The following is a 17,687-nucleotide window of genomic DNA, read 5'->3' as shown; positions in this document are numbered from 1 at the left end:
TTCATGTAGCACCGAATTTTAAAATTTATTGAATTAAAGCCTTAAGCCAATTTTTAAGCACATTGCTGAAACATCTATTTAGATGCCTTCTGCCGCAAAATGTGGGATGTAATAAAGATAGTACACGTTTTTAGAAGGAAACTACCATTTTTAATTTCTTTCATTACAATATCAACCAGAATTAAGTACCTTCAAAAAACAAAAAAATCAAGGATAGATTATCTATTAAAACTACCCACTCCCCCAAAAGCTTTAGCTACAATATTTCTTCTCCTGCTTAAGATAACTTGTTTCAAGTACAGCAGTAAAAAGGTGGCCAGAAACTCAACTTTTTAATTGGATTGTACAGACATATTAATTTAGTGCTCTTCTGGCATTGTGAATATACCAATGAATGGCAATGGTGAAGTCATTCTCAAATGTTTAGGTTATTACAAAACTGGAAAACAATTCCAAAGGCATCCTTTTCAGCAAACCACATTCCAAGAACAGGATAACAATACTGCAGGAATCTTTCCTTACAATATAAGAAGCTCCCATCTTCCCAGTACACCAAGATTTATTTCAGAATCAATCTTGGCATGTCACATAGTCCAATCAAAAGACACAACTGAATTATAAAAAACAATTCAGTGGGACTCCATTCCTCAATATTGTTTTGTGACTTTTAGTACTATGGATAATTGGAAACAGTTGGAGCACATTTGTTTGATTCAAGTTTCTGAACAATTTATCCCCAGGCATTTCAGCAATAAAATCACTATTCCATTCATTTTATTAAACCAGTTACATAACACATTCATACCATGTACAAACAAGGTTCATTAGATTCATTTGGTGACATATGAATTGCAGAACTCATTGCAGTTGCTTCTAGTTCTCGATCTACACAGTTCTGCAATCTGCTTAGGTAATAAAACTACCATTAGCATTAAGAAAATCAAATCCTATGCAAACTTATAAAGAAACAATACATAGATTAACTGTCGAACAGATGTGGGCCAAATAAAACACCATCCACTTAGATTTTATGCTCATTCTTTACAAAATTGCAAATAAAACTTTCAGACTTCTACAGTGAAAAGGAGGTATGGAATAGAGCACAAGAATGCTTGCATTCATTCCAGCAATCCTACCTTACTTCCCCTAAGAGATTAAAAAGCAAATCAGACGTTCAACATAAACCAACAATGCTTCAAGCTTATTCAGAAGTAACATTTCACAAACATAAAGCAATAACTGAACCTTCAGTGGTTCCCAAAAATAATGGCCCAATTCAGACAAACAATCTGAGTGCAAAATGAATAGTCTGACAACATAAAATATTCCATCATTTTGCCATTCCTTTTTGTATATCCATTTTTCAGGCTGATTTGTTCATTCAGGTTCCCTTGTGTTCCAAACTAAGATAATGCTGCTTAAACTTTGCAGCTTAGAACCACTGTTTGTTAAAGTATGACATGTAACTATCCAGGATATAAGAAATTATAGCCAGGTGTGTAAGGTGAAAAGAAGAATTTAAGCAGTTTATTCTTTGATTGATATTTGCAGAATATAGTTTACTGGCCAAATTTTAATGTCTGAATCAAGCCATTTTTTTTCTTCCCCAAAACTGCATCCCCATATTTAGAGCAAGAGATAACAAGGAATGCTTACCTAATTTTATAACAATTATGTATAATTTGCTAGATAGCCAAGAATTTGGCAATAGAAGCCCAAAGGTTAAGCTACAAATGTTAGCAACTTTATTGGGAAGGGCATTCCAATGAAATCAGTAGATTTTTCTTCCAAATAAATGTAGTTAGGATCTTATTAGTGGAGCAGCAGAAACATGTATACATAGCCATTTGCAAGGACACGACAGAACATGACGAAATGTGTCATGCTGACATGCAAATGCCAATGTATGTACAAATAAAACATACTGAGATGCAAGTAGGTGGCCTAGTTGCATATATATGCTATAATTTTGGTTTCACTGTAGTTTGCTGCAGATACTGCTGCATGTATCCCATTGAATGCTGCTATTTTAAGTTACACTGTTGTAAAAGCAACCTTGCAACTGTTTATACATTCAAGGTAATAAGAAACTGAAGTACTGCATGTGTCAGAAAATGGTGAGCAGGTATATACAGGAAAAGTTAATTTTAACAAGCTAGAGGAGAGCATAAGTAAAATCCAATACTTAAATCATCTTTTATTAATAGCCCAGTGATCAGCACATTAATCACAGATTTCTTTCAGAAAGAATCCTATTAATTCCATGGCAGCAAATCCCCAAATCAAACTGCATCCTATTTTATGATGAATATATAGAAAAGGAGAATTGGAAGGAAAACCTCCAGATCTTCTCATTCAAAATGTTCTCCTGAGTGATGCACTGGTGGTATTTAGAAATCGGTGCTAGTACATACACAAGACAGTTAAACATGGCAGATTTTCTTGGCTCTTGATATACTGTGATACTGGCTACACAAAGTTCCAATCACCTTTCAGAAGAGAGTCTAATTTTGAAGAACATATTTAGCCAGGAGAAAAGTTGAAGTCGTAGTGCCTCCCTCCCCTCTCTGCAAATACAACAACAATACACACTCCTCATAATATAGAGCTAGAGAGGAGGGGGCTGGTCTTGACTATCTGGAAAGAAGGCAGCATCTTCCTGGGGGCAAAACACTGCACCAAAATCACCACAGGCTGACATGTTGAAGAAGAGCTGACACAGTGGGAGGTAGATGGCACAGATCCTGGCAAGTAACCAGTCTGGTGGAAAGGGCCAATGAGAGAAGAGAAGATCGACACAGACACCTGAAGTGCCAGGAACTGCTCCTGGGAGAAATGCACGCTTTGAGCTGATATTACTCTCTTTTTTATACCAGCTTCTTGGCTTCAAAGAAACTCTTCAGATGCCTCATTTGCCAAACTCCAATGACTACAAGAATGAGAGTCTGGACTATGGACCACCAGAGAACCCGCTGGTTTGTGCTTTCACTGGTTTGCCGGAAACGCTCCTCTCGCCACTGAGAAAAGAGGTAAAATATTAATGAAACTACATTAAAATACAATGGGATATATTTCGTGGACATTTTATGGGGGAAACAGCAAAATACAGAAAGCTGTGCATACCTTCACCAATACCCTCATAACAGTAAGGTACGAGGGCTGACCAATTCCCTTATGGTACTTCCTCCAAAGAGTTAGGCCTCTTCCCCAAGTCCAGAACTTCATGATTTATGTGCATGTGTACAATGGCAACTTCCCACTCCAGCTGTATGAGAGAAGTTACTGAGACTTCTACAGGGCTTCTGAGGAATTGACAAGCTCCTTTATGCCAAGCCATGGCATTTATTTTTTTTATTTTTTTTATTTTAATCCCATTTATATCCCGCCCTTCTCCGAAGACTCAGGCATCAAATGTGCTTAGCAATAGCCTTCATTCTACGTATATGCCTGCTTATTAGGGCTTTCGCCCCCCCCAGCAGCATTATTACAAAGTCAGCTTATTGCCCCCAACAATCTGGGTCCTCATTTTACCTACCTCGGAAGGATGGAAGGCTGAGTCAACCTTGAGCCTGGTGGGATGCGAACCTGCAATAATTGCAGGTAGCTGGTGTTACTTTAGGAGGCATTAGCCCACTGCTCCACCAAGGCTCTTTATCCATCTAGTCTACTCTCCTAACTAGAAGAACTTCTCTAGCCAAAATTTTAACTTTCAAGAAGCCTTGCAAAAGTTCCTCATCAAAGATTCCTGAGTAATCTCAGTGGTCATGAAATGAGAGAACTTGTCTTTTTGAGAATTCCTCATTGATTAAAGAACAAAACCAAAGAGTCAGGATAAGTGGACAATTTTCTCAATGAATAGCAATAAGAGTCGCAAGATCCACAAAGATCTGTGTTGCCTTTTAATCTGTTCACAATAAAGATGACTTAAGGTAAGCAGAGAGTTGGCCAGATTTGCAGATTATGTCAAATTACTAAGGGTGATGGTGGTGGTGAAATTCAAATGTGATTTGTGAAGAGCCCAGACTGATGATTGGTCAACACAATAAAAATTTAAATAAGTGTAAAACACTAAACATCTGGGCAATCTCTTCTAACTTTACATTTACAGAGATCTTTTTTCTGGGTTTGTTACAAATAACTCAGGTAATCTGAAATATAAAATAAATTCTGGGATCATATGTCTTGCAGAAGAACAACTATAAAAAGATCAACATCTCCTCTTGATGAATGAGGGCTTGAACAAGAACTGAAATGCTAGACTAATATGGGTCCTGACCTCATCCAATAGTTAGATATTTTTATGTCCTCTATCAGGAAAAGATATCCTTGCTATTTGTTGCCTAGTTCTTTAAACGGATAAAAGTCCATGTGCCAGTTGCACATCTGGCAGGTTGCACTGGCACAGAGTTATAATCCTGCCTTTCTTACCCTTTGGTAGTTTTGTTCTTTCTGGATCTGTTCTATCTGCTCCAGAAGCTGGCGAACACGCAACTGTAGCTCACTCAGCTTGTCCTTAGCTGCAATCTCAGCATAATCATTGGCATGTTCCCCAACCTGGATGTCAAGATGGACCCTCTGCAAAACAATTAAAATAATAAACCTTCTGAAGTGCAGATACCAATGACAGCAAGATGCCTTAATAGAAAACATGAGGGGGGGGGGAGAGAAAATCTTCGCTTAGTTTAACAAATATCTTACCAGCATGCCTCCTGCAAAAAGGGAAAACTTTGTAGAATTAGAGTGCAGGCAGATCTGATGCTCTCCTGGAGTGTGTGAAGTAAAGACGAATCTGCCCTCTGAGCCATACTGCCGGGACAACACCACCTGTAAATGGAACAGATATATGAGAAAGAACATGAGAAAGCACAGAGCCTTGGTGGAGCAGTGGGCTAATGCCTCCTTAAGTAACACCAGCTGCCTGCAATTAGTGCAGGTTCGAGTCCCACCAGGCTCAAGGTTGACTCAGCCTTCCATCCTTCTGAGGTAGGTAAAATGAGGACCCAGATTGTTAGGGGCAATTAAGCTGACTTTGTAATAATGCCGCTTGGGGGGGGGGCGAAAGCCCTAATAAGCAGGCATATACATAGAATGAAGGCTATTGCTAAGTTTGTAAGCCGCCCTGAGTCTTCGGAGAAGGGCGGGATATAAATGGAATTTAAAAAAAAAGTCAGACCAAAAAGATATGTATATAGGTTTTCAATCTGAATAAGACTGAGCATTTTCTTGCAAACCTTTTCACCATGCAGGAGATATTAAAATGTTCTAAGTGAAATCAAAATTTTTACAGCATGGTTCAATACTCAGGATTTCATAATATACAGGCAGTCCCTGAATTAATTTAATTTAATTTAATTTAATAATATTTATATACCGCCCTTCTCCCTGAGGACTCAGGGCGGTTTACAGGGCAGAATAAAATACTGAATACAAACGTTAAAAAGAGATTAAATAATTGCCCATGTTAAAACAGTTGACATAGAATTCTAAAACACCAAGTTAAAAATTAAGACAATAGAAAACCCCACCAATCCCCATCAGGCTAGGCCGGCTTGTACAAACAGAAACGTCTTGAGATCGCGACGAAAGGAGCGAAGATCGGGCGCCATCCGGAGCTCTACCGGTAGCTGATTCCACAGCTCCGGAGCGCCCACAGAGAAGGATCTCCCCCTGGGGGCCACCAATCGACATTCTCTGATCGGTGGCACCCTGAGGAGGCCCTCTCTGTGGGAACGCACAGGACGCAGGGAGCTTGATGCCGGCAGCAGATGTTCCCTAAGGTACTCCGGCCCCATGCCATGGAGGGCTTTGAACACCGTTACCAGTACCTTGAATCTCACCCGGAAGACAACTGGCAACCAATGCAGCTCACGGAGCAGCGGTGTAACGTGGGAGTATCGGGAGACTCCCAATACAACTCTCGCGGCTGCATTCTGTACCAGTTGGAGCTTCCGGGTGGTCCTCAAGGGCAGCCCCATGTAGAGAGCGTTGCAGTAGTCCAGACGAGAGGACACGAGCGCATGAGTGACCGTGCACAAATCATCCCGGCTAAGATAGGGCCGCAACTGGCGCACCAGGCGAACCTGGGCGAAGGCCCCCCTAGTCACAGCTCCTACATGGTCTTCCAAGGTGAGCCGTGAATCTAGGAGGACTCCCAAGTTGCGAGCCCTATCTACGGGGGGTAATAGTTCACCCCCCATAACCAGAGGTGGAATATCCGAATAAACCCGGGATGAAGGTATGCAAAGCCACTCAGTCTTGTCGGGGTTGAGTTGAAGTCTGTTCCTCCCCATCCAGACCCGAACCGCCTCCAGGCACCGGGACATCACGTTGAGGGCATCACTGGGGTGGTTTGGGGGTCGAAAGGAAAAGTTGGGTATCATCAGCATACTGATGATACCCAACTCCAAAGCCACGAATGATCTCACCCAGCGGTTTCATGTAGATGTTGAACAGGAGAGGCGAGAGGACCGACCCCTGAGGAACTCCACAAATGAGAGACCTCGCGGTCGACCTCTGCCCTCCTGCCAACACCGACTGCGAACGTCCCTGGAGATAGGAGGAGAACCACTGTAAAACTGTGCCTCCCACTCCCAGTCCCCTGAGACGCCGCAGCAAGATACCATAGTCGATGGTATCGAAAGCCGCCAAGAGGTCTAATAGGACTAGAACAGAGGAATATCCCCTGTCCCGAGCCCTCCAGAGATCATTCACCAGCGCGACCAATGCCGTCTCCGTGCTGTGCCCGGGCCTGAAACCCGATTGGTACGGGTCTAGATAATCCGCTTCATCCAGGACCAGAGGGAGCTGATGCGCCACCACACTCTCAACAACCTTCGCAAGAAAGCGAAGGTTGGAGACAGGACGAAAGTTGTTCAATACAGCTGGGTCCAAGGCAGGCTTCTTGAGGAGAGGCCTCACCACCGCCTCTTTCAAGAAGGCGGGGAAGCTACCCTCACTCAGAGAAGCCGATATAACTGCCTGGAACCAGCTGCGTGTCCTCTCCCGGGCTGCATAGACCAGCCAGGAAGGGCACGGGTCCAATAAACATGTGGTGGTGCTCAGCCTCCCCATGATCCTGTCCACTTCCTCCGGAGTCACAGAATCAAACTCCTCCCAGGTGATATCGACAAGACCGCCCGTGTCCTGCTCGTCAGACTCTGCCCAGTCAGAGTCCAGACCGGTCCGAATCCGAGCGATTTTGTCCGACAGATGTTGGTTAAACTCCTCGGCACGACCCTGCAAGGGATCCTCCCTCACCTCCTGATTTAAGAGGGAGCGAGTCACCCTAAACAGGGCGGCCGGGCGATTATCTGCGGACGCGATAAGGGTGGCGAAGTGGTTAGACCTCGCCTCCCTTATCGCAGCGAGATAAGACCTAATGTAGGCTCTTAGTCGCAATCGGTCGGATTCGGATCGGCTGGACCTCCAACCACTCTCTAGGCCCCGTCTCCGACGCTTCATCTCCCGGAGCTCCGCAGAGAACCATGGAGCTCGACGGGATCTGCACCGGGTCAGGGGCCGCAGGGGTACAACTCGGTCAAGAGCCTCAGTGGCCGTCCTTTCCCAGGCTTCCACTAAGGCATCTGCCGAGCTGTGACCAAGGGAGGCAGGTGGGGACCCCAGCGCTGCCTGGAACCTCTGGGGATCCATTAAGCGTCTGGGGCGGTACCATTTAATTGGTTCCAAACACCCACGGCGGGGGGTGGCAAAACGGAAGACCAGCCGCAGGAGATGATGATCGGTCCATGACAGGGGCATAATAAATGGAGAGCCCCCACCAAGATCATCTAACCACCGTCCAGATAAGAAAACTAGGTCAAGGGTGTGGCCTCCCTCATGAGTCGGTCCCGAAATTACTTGCGTCAGGTCCATGGCCGTCATGGAAGCCATGAACTCCCGAGCCAACTCAGATGATCCTCCCAGCGATGGTAGATTGAAGTCCCCCAAAACTATAAGTTTCGGGAACTCAACCACCAGCCCAGAGAGGACATCTGACTTAAGGACAATCCCTAGATATAAAGATACAGCCTTTGTGTTTTTAATATACAGCCTGTTTTCAACCGTCCCTGAAAGCACTGAGGTGGCATCAATGCTTCATTGGCTCAAGAAAGGACAATGCAGTCTGCCAGTTTTAGTAACAGGCAGTCCATTTGTAAGTATGAGTGCCAACTTAAATACAAATTCAGGTTAAGCAAAGAGTTAGGGAATAGAACTCATTCTTAACATAGAGACTGTACTTCACTTATTAAATTATGAAACATATAATATTACGCATGGGATGAAATCAATTATTTAAAGAATGGTGTTTAGAAATAGTCAACTGTAGTAATCTGATGAGAGTAAGGGGCAAACAGCATGGAACGTTTGTATAGCTTATCCTAAATGCTGTACAACCTTATTAGGGAAAACATGATTTGTTTTCTTTTAGTTAATGAATTTGTTAAGTAACTCAAGTTATTTCACTTATTTCTGTTATTATGCACCATATATACCTGCATACTCTAATCAAAAATGAAATTAAAAAGGGAATAAAGGACCACAAATGTCACTTTTATTTTTCATTCCAGATTACTTTGTACTATTTTCCAAGAAGGAAATGGCAACTAATCATTTTTTAGCCACTCTGAAAGGAATGTCTTTTTAACTCAAACAAAACTGGCCACCTTTCTAATCATATTTAACTTTCCAAAGATACAGAACAGTAAACTGCCTAATAATAGCAATGGAAAAGTATAGATCTGGACATGAAAGCATTTGTTGGTTTTACATATGGTGCAGTCACATATTTCCCAGACTTTACATGTGCACCTGTTTACACCCACCCAATCCATTACTTTGGTTCTGGTTTGTGAGTCTTTGGCGTTGAGTTTCTCCCAATGTTCCGCCCTGTGACAAGCCCCAGACAAGCTCACAGAGATCATGTGCTGAATGTACCTTTTCATCGGGGTCTTTCACTTCCACAAACATGCCCAGGCCGGGAGTAGCGGGAAGGTACTCTTCTCGCTGCTTATCATACAACTGCGTCCGGTAATTCCCTGCGTGGTAGAGGGGGAAGTTGGCCTCGGAGCAGCTCGTCCGTTCATTTCCAAAGCCCACCGCCACGTCCTACCCACGCGCATTCCCACAGCATCCCCACTCCCGCCACGGCACATAAGTCCTCCTCTTCTGTCGCCCCTCGCGCGACCCCACCACGCCTTTCCGAACTCCTTCCCCGATACAATCGCTTCCCCCTTTCCTCCCCCGCGCACCGATGACCATGGTCTCGTCCGGAATCTCCTCGATGAAACATTTGCGTTCCGTTTCGCCCAAGTGGAAGTAAAGGCCCCACGCGCGGGGTGCGATCCCCGCCACCAGCAGCAGCCACAAGAGCACACTTGACCAACTGCCGGGAGCCGCCATGATGCCGCGCTTGCGTCCTGCCTCCGCTCTCGCGCCACGTAATCGCTTGCACAGCAGAGGGCGGGCACCGAGTCGCCCAAAGGCCGAAAGACTACAACTTCCAGTCGGAAAGGAAGTGGGGAAAGCCTTCGAGCGCGGATTGGAGAGCTTTCTCTCGCCTAGTCAGCGGAAGCGCCGCAATGTTTAGTCGTTGGTAGTGTGTTGAAAGCTAGGAAGTAGCAAAGTACTCGAAATATTCAGGTTCGCAGACCTGCGCCCTCTGCGGTCTCGCTTCTCTCCCCTGTGCTCGACCTGTAAATAAAGAGCCCAGGACTGTCTTAACGTTCCAGAATTGCGTTCAACTGACTTGTACCAGCTACGAAATGCGATTGTTTTGCCTTGCGTATTGTGAAGACGAAAGATAAATCTATTGCATTTCAAAATTCAAATTCTGATTAAAATATGTGCCTGCTTATTTTATGTAGTTGAGTCAGTTTTGACTCCTGGCACTGTCTGAACTAGTCCCTATAGTTTTCTTGGCAAGGGTATGCGGTTTGCCATTGCCTTTTTCCTAGGGTACAGAGAGTGACTGGCCCCAACTCACCCAGTTGGTTTTATGCTTAAGGCAGGACTAATGATATTAACAGCCCTGTTGCAAACCGTGAAAATATGTTCATGTGAAAAATATTTTTTTTAAAAAAAACCTCTGAATTACTCCATTATTAACAAATTTTGATCCCTGAAATTTCCCAGCATGGAATTAGGTTTCACCCACCCCCATCCCAATCTAGTAATACCAAATGCAGCCCATCCACCATTAACCTATTAACCATAAAATTAAGACAAACCACCAGGATAAATTTTCCATTTTATTTCACATTGTCTTTCTTCAATTTATGATCTTCCTTATGCACACATAATGTGGCTATGATACACTTCAATTCTGCCATTGGAATCAACTAGTTTAGATGTTTAATAAATGGGACACATGGTCCATACTGTCTAGGAAAATCAAGGCCCCGTTCTCCCAAGCCAACGCAGTCACAGATATCACATTTCATGGATGCCAGTTGTTTTGGTGCAAGTCAGTTTCACTCCCAGCAAAACAAAAATAGCTGGTATTAAAAAAGAAGGTTCTGGAATAAGTGAAACTATGAAATACATTCAGTTCAAAAAAATAGTTTTCTTGAATTAAGTTTATAGGCCACAGCAAGAAAACCACCCTCCACATAGTTGAACTACCAAAATACTCTTAAGAGTAACTATCTGGAAATACTATCTGAAGTGCAAAACATGCCTCTCAGAGAAGAAGCAACATTTTTTAAATTTGAATCATACTGTTATTTGCCTATTTCCATAAAAAATTTTTATAGAAGGACTGAAGGTTCTAAACAACTTTCAAAATGGCAGGCTCCCAAGTACAGTACAACCTATATTCCGGATTGTTTGACACAATTACCTATTGTTGCCAAGAAAAAAAGGGGATATGAAAATATTCCATACATTTCTCTGAAAGAGCCTTTTAGAAACCAGAGTCTATACAATTCCCCCTCCCCGCTGTAAAAAAAACATCCCCAGCTGCCCCAAATATCGGGCTCCTGCACCTTAGTAAAATCGCTTGTTCCGCTCCTGGCGTTTCTGGAAAACTACAGCCCCCACCACAGCACATACAATGATGCCAAGTAGAGAACATAGTAACAGTAAGAACACTTTCCAGCCTGTCAAAGGCCCACTACGGAAGTTTCCTGTTGGGTCATCTACATTATCTGAAGAGAAAAAAAACAGAAAATTGAGTTATAGTACATATTACATCCTTCTGCTACATAAAGGAGAGTTTAATATAGATTAGCATAATTCTGGATTACACAGATTATACTGAATATCTGTCCTCTCCAAGTTTCTTTGCAGAGCAGCTAATAATCATTAGCTGGGTAATGAGGGAAATAATCTGAAACAGAATTTTTAACTTTGCTCTCTAAGATCCTGGTCCAGCTGAGACCCCCATGGTGAGTCTTTAACTGCTCCAATACAGTACATCCAACTGCACACAAAACTATAGGCATTCTTGACCAAATTATATATTTAAATAAATCTAAGTAAACAGAGGGACGCAGTGGCTCAGTGGGTTAGGACGCTGAGCTTGTCGATCAGAAAGTCGGCAGTTTGGCAGGTCGAATCCTGAGTGCTGCGTAGCAGAGTGAGTGCCTGTTTCTCGTCCCAGCTTCTGCCAACCTAGCAGTTCGAAAGTACGTAAAAATGCAAGTAGAAAAATAGGGACCACTACGGTGGGAAGGTAACAGCGTTCCGTGCGCCTTTGGTGTCTAGTCATGCCAGCCACGTGACCACAGAGACGTCCTCGGACAAGCGCTGGCTCTTTGGCTTTGAAACGGAGATGAGCACCGGCCCCTAAAGTCGGAAACAACTAGCACACATGTGCGGGGGAACCTTTACCTTTACTTAAGTAAACAGAAACTGAATATGTACTTGGTAATATTTAAACACAATATCTTCTTGCAAATCTGAATGCATATTTACTATTTATGAATAGTTTTCAGAAATTCAAAATAAGGAAACAAATATGGCAAGTGCAGACATCTGACAGACGTTTCTGTTATATGCCACCTAAACTCACTCTTTACATTGGGTATCACTATAAATCCAATAAACATAACTAGGTTATCTTTACTCGATCACCTGATGCTTAAATCAAAATTATTGCCTTCATTAGTCTATAGCTTCAAAAGTGAAGTACTTTTATGAAAAGTGATGCTTGTTCCTGTGGGAAACTGATCTCCCATTTGCTTGATTGAACATTCAGGTTAGAAGCATTAATAAATCACCTTTGGGTGATTTGAAAAGACTGACGCTGGGCTCAATCTTTGTCCAGTCAATGTTTTCGTCCTCTGGGGAATGTTCCACCATCAACTGAAATAGCTTCATTGAAATGATATCATGATTATCTGGAAAAGAAACCAGCTGATTAAAATTAAAATTCAGTGACAGATATTACTCTAAGTAAAGGTTTCTTATTTAAAAAATTTCTCACAAGTTTTCAGCAATACAGGCAACTGACAAGTAGTTAATACTAATTCAGGTGATAATTCAGGTGTTAGTCCTTGACTTACAACCAATTGTTCAGCAACTATTCACATTTACAACAGCACTGAAAAAAATTGATTTACAACTGGTCCTTGTATTTACAACCACTGCAGTATCCCTGGGGTCATGTAATCAAAATTCAGATATTTGGCCACTGGCATATGTTTACGATGGTTACAGTGTCCCAGGATCATGTGATTACCATTTACAACCTTCCTGGGCAGTTTCTGACAAGCGAAATCAGTGAGGAAAGCTGGATTCTCTTAACAACTGGATGATTTGCTTAACATCTGCAGTGATTAGTTTAACAACCATGGCAAAAAATGACATAAAATCGGGTGCAACTATTTTACAATCCACTTGCTTACCCCCAGAAATTCTGGTCTCAATTGTGGTTGTAAGTCATGGAGTACCTGTATCTTGGGCACTTTACCAAACACTGTTTCTACTTTATGTGAAATAACACATACAAATAACACAGCCACTTTAACTACTAGCAAGTATTTCTCACCAGATAGATCTCCTGTACCAGCAGAAGCCCCAAAGAAATAACCAGTGGGTAACCGAACTCCTGCAACATCAAAGCAGTTTTTCCATTCATTTTTATCCTCCACATCAGTCATCACCTGCAACATAAAAGTAATCTTCCACATTAAGGACAACTTAGTTTTCACACTTCTCAGACAGTTGAAAAATCCTATGGAAATGTAGTAGAACATCAATTCTGAAATATATAAATTGGTAAACTCAAACTACATCATTAGGATTATTATATTCATGTTCACTTTTTACATTTCATTGACTACAGCTGTAGAAAGCATGATGCAACTTACTCATTCTAAGTTAGTATGGAACTTTCATGGACATCTGTTCTTTGTGTAATATGGTAGAATGTCATAATTCATTTGTGCATCTTGTCCCCAGCACCCATCATCAGGCTTACCGTCAGACGCTCCTGAGAATATCGGACAGCCAAAAAGGTGTCGTGGTTCTGATTACGAATGTCAGCTGTGCAGCCTGCCAGCTCCGTCCAGCGACCATCTTTACTATGGTCATAGGTCAGGGATCCATTGTTAACCATACCAGAGATGTAAGGAAACACACGCTGTATAATAAAATAAATTTGAATCAAACTTGTCTCCATGATGCTCAAAACTCTTACTCTAAATATTTTGAAATCCATATGCACACAGAATCTCTACTTATATGGCATTGTTCCTGCAGGAAAAGCCTTCTGTTAGCCTTCAAACAGAAGCTATTATCATTTACCTCAGTAGTTTCCTCATTGGGATAGGTATCCAGGAAAATGGCCAATCCATGGAATTTGTCTTTACTGCCAAATACAGGGCCTGAAGGTGATAAAACAGAAAAATATGAATATGAATGTTTTTAAAAAGCTAAAATCAACCAATCTTCAAACTGAACACTGATCAATTTAAACATTTTATGTGAAGTCATTTGGGAGTAGATGGCATATAAATATGTATAATGAACAAATACTGCTTGCTAGACAGAACAAATGTTTCCCATGTAACAAAGCCATTCCATTGAAGGATTCTGGAGATTATCAACTAACATTCCATCAGTGGATAACCTACTAGTTCATGGCATAAGACTAGGCTATTTGTGGGAGTGCTTTTCCCTGATTGTTTTTACCTTTCCCATGAGATCTGGCAGGAGAAGTATGTTGTAGGTCCAGTTAATTAAAGAATGTCACCTTCAGGAACCCACAAAGTAGGCCTTTTTGGTTACTGCCCCAACCTACAGAAAAGTATTCCCTGAGATGAGAATGGCTTTGACTCTTCCAGCCTTTCAGAAGGCCCTTAAGACATTGATATATTCCTGGGCATGATGGTCAAAATGCTAGTGGTTACGTGCCTATTGTTTCAACTAAAGTATGTTCTGCCAGGCTGATTGCAACAACTGGAAAATAAATCTATTTACCTGTATTAAAAGTGCCAAACCCATGACAGTGGAATATATTCCAAATTATTAGGCTGATCACAATACCTGCAGTAAGGCGCTCCCGAGTGTACCACAGGGCAAAACCATCTCCATGGAGATTCTTCTTCCCTGCCCCATGAACTTTAAAATGGACATGAAGCTCCCAGTCCTTCAGAAAACAGGGCTAGAAAACAAAATAGAACCCCAAACAGCTTTTCAGGAAATCCAACATGGAAAGCGTGCAGGCTGCAAATTACATCTAGGCAATATCCCTTAGTCTCACCCCATCCTTTCCATGTAGAAATAACACTCACCACCCGGTTCCAGATAGAACCTTCCTTGCTGCGCTCATCGGGGGTCAGTCGAACATACTGGCTAGTCAACATTGTACTCCCTTGAAAATCCCAGAGAGGCATTGAACTGGAGCCAACCCCTAAAATAGAGGATACTAGAGAAATAACGAACTGTGGAGTACATTATTTTTTTTTTGTCATTAGAGGACATTTGATGTTACAAGCGAGACGTAGGCAAGAAAGACTATCTGAACTAGGTTTGAGTTCCTCAGAAGCGGGAATTGTGTTCTTTACATTTCTCCTCCTGCTACTGTTCTATGGAGATCTCATGACAGAAACTGAATCTTATTTATCGCCACCAGGATTTTCTGAACTGGTGAAATTTATATAATTTTTAATACATAAAACAGTTTTACCTGCCATTCATAATTATCACTATTGATGGGTAAGCCTGCTTAGGGCCAAAAAGGTTTGTGAAGTTTTACGGGCTAGGTATCCCTGAGAAGATGTGTGCGAAGGGGCACCGCTGTCCCCATAGCCTTTCGGGTTTTCTCCCGCTTCATGAAGGGGCAAAACCAAGCCCAGCCCTTGGATCCACATAGGCGAGCCTTTGAACAGGAGAGGTCGGCACACCAAGGGGCTCAAGCGTGAGCGAGGGAGAGGAGAGAGCAGACGGGTCAGCAGGGTGGCAGCCCCTGCCCTCCCCACGCACCCTGGTAAGGCTTGATAAGCGAGTGTTCCCGCTTTAGATGCTCGTTGTTGCCATCTGTGAGCTCTGCGGCTCCTCGCGGCGCCGTCCCGGCCAAGAGGAGCAAAGGAAACAGCAGGGGGGACAGCACCATGCTGGTCGTCAACCCCCGCAGGCACCAACTCCCGAACGCTCTACCCTCCTATTTCCCTCTGCACTTCTTCCTCCTTCCGGTTGACTCCTAGCCCGGAAGTAAACTCGACGGCTGTGAAAGCTGTATCTCCGCGCCACCTGTTCCCTTGGCGGTTAGGAGATACGAAAAGGAAGGAGGAACCGGCCCCGCCTCTCGCTCCGGTGTTTCGTCCTTGCGCTGCGAGTACCGCGTGTCGGTATCTGAGTGGACGGAGTCACGTGGTGAGGAGCGCTCGCCCCGCCTCGCTTACTTTGGTTCTTCCCTGGACTTTTCGCATTGGGGGGTGGGGTGGGGTAAGCAGCGTTGACTGGAAAATCGTTCTCATTTATTTATTTATTTATTTATTATTTTATTTTGATTCCATTTATATCCCGCCCTTCTCCGAAGACTCAGGGCGGCTTACAAGCTTAGCAGTAGCCTTCATTCTATGTATATGCCTGCTTGTTAGGGCTTTCACACACACACACCCCCAAGTGGCATTATTACAAAGTCAGCTTAATTGCCCCCAACAATCTGGGTCCTCATTTTACCTACCTGGGAAGGATGGAAGGCTGAGTCAACCTTGAGCCTGGTGGGATGCGAACCTGCACTAATTGCAGGCAGCTGGTGTTACTTAAGGAGGCATTAGCCCACTGCTCCACCAAGGCTCTTACTTTTCCTTCGCCTCCGCATCCTTCTCCCCAAGTTCTGGCGTGAGAATATCAAGATGTTTCAAAGCCTTGCTGCACCTTTTGTAAATGGGATTAAAAACGGCAAGCTGCGTGTTCCACTTTTCAAAACCTTTATCTCTTGAAGTAAGTAAGTGGATATCCCCCGGCAGCCGACCAATCCCATCGGAAGTGGGCGGGGGAGGAATACATAACACTGTTCGTTACAATATTATATATTCGGAAAAACTTCAGCGTACCTGAATAACTTTTTTTTTTTAAAAAAATCACTCCCCTCCCGTTGAAATCTGAACTTTTGTTGAATTTACTTTTGATAAATACGTATCGGATATTTGTAAAAGTGTTGCTAATTTTGGGGGGTTTTCCCAACTCTTGTTTTATGCATTCAAAAAAAACCCCTTAAATATTGGAGTGCTTTTTGAAAAGGCTGCCAGTAACTGTTAAGGGACAGTTACTATATGTCCTTTTACTTACTATACACCCTTTTAAGATAAATAGTAGTGACATGGAAGAACGTGCATATTTTAGACTTATTTATAGGAAGAGAAAAATGTCCATTGACTATATTTTTCCAATTAAAGATTGTTTTTATTTTTTAAAAAGGTGGTTTATTGGAGTGCATACAGCACTAACTACATCCACAAATCCAATAAGAGGTTTTTATTGCCTGATCCTATCAGTCCCTTTCTTCAGGATGGTGGGAGCTGGTGGATACATTTTGAATTTGGGGAATATGGCTCAAAACAGCTGCTTGTGGAGCTTGCACATTCACCAAATGAACATCAGCATAATTAGTTTCAGAGGTATTACAGCAACCCCCCAACGCATTACCTTTGGTTATCTTTGTCTGACTTGGGGGCCACTGGCATACTTCCAAACAAGCACAGAGGTATATTTACCCATTGTTTCTGTGAGGAATAAAAATTCAACTCCAAGGATGTTGGAAAACAAAACAAGTTTTATTAAAGCTTTTGCAAAAGCGGTGGAACTCTTGGTAATGGCAAATCCCAGAGTCCACACTTGAATCAATTTCTGCAGAGGTTTTTATACCCTGTCCTGTGCATCATGCCACATCCTTCCAAAGTGAGCCCAGTTGATAGGCCCACCTGGTCACATGCTTTCTGACCACCTAGCAATCATTACAATTACCAGACCCTCCAATTATTAGATCAAATGCCCCTTTTGTTCCTGTCTTATCTTCACTCCCTTTCCTGCTAACTCGGGGTATAGCCCTATCTACAAGGTGAATTGTTACCCAAACTGGATAATTGCCATTATAAAAGATTTATGTCTTCCCTTGTTTATCTATAAGAATGCTTGCTTTGCATCTAGAAGCTATGTGTGTAACAGAGTTCATGCTTCCGTTAAACATGGGTGCACTTTGGTTCATAGTTATACTTTAAAATACTAACTCTAAGCAGTTT

At 42.8% G+C, this 17,687-nt stretch overlaps 2 protein-coding genes across 2 annotated transcripts; both read right to left on the bottom strand.

The window, feature by feature from the left end:
* Positions 1 to 99: 99 nt before the first annotated feature.
* TMED9 (transmembrane p24 trafficking protein 9) lies at positions 100 to 9,659 on the bottom strand. The gene is made up of 5 exons (XM_081320772.1): positions 9,249 to 9,659; positions 8,935 to 9,035; positions 4,699 to 4,824; positions 4,429 to 4,575; positions 100 to 3,017 (listed from the first exon to the last, which is right to left on the bottom strand). The coding sequence occupies exons 1-5, from the start codon at positions 9,397 to 9,399 to the stop codon at positions 2,868 to 2,870; spliced, it is 675 nt and encodes a 224-aa protein (XP_081176898.1). The 5' UTR covers positions 9,400 to 9,659; the 3' UTR covers positions 100 to 2,867.
* A 575-nt stretch (positions 9,660 to 10,234) lies between these two features.
* On the bottom strand, positions 10,235 to 15,827 carry LMAN2 (lectin, mannose binding 2). The gene is made up of 8 exons (XM_081319998.1): positions 15,427 to 15,827; positions 14,736 to 14,854; positions 14,488 to 14,605; positions 13,747 to 13,826; positions 13,421 to 13,582; positions 12,989 to 13,103; positions 12,219 to 12,338; positions 10,235 to 11,144 (listed from the first exon to the last, which is right to left on the bottom strand). Exons 1-8 carry the CDS (start codon positions 15,554 to 15,556, stop codon positions 10,984 to 10,986), a joined length of 1,005 nt encoding a protein of 334 aa, XP_081176124.1. The 5' UTR covers positions 15,557 to 15,827; the 3' UTR covers positions 10,235 to 10,983.
* Between the last annotated feature and the right edge of the window lie 1,860 nt (positions 15,828 to 17,687).

The sequence above is a fragment of the Vipera berus genome (assembly GCF_964194415.1).
Source record: "Vipera berus genome assembly, chromosome: 2".
Taxonomy (NCBI): Eukaryota; Metazoa; Chordata; class Lepidosauria; order Squamata; family Viperidae; genus Vipera; species Vipera berus.
Note: the sequence above shows the minus strand (reverse complement) of the source record. Positions and strands in the feature narration are given on the sequence as shown.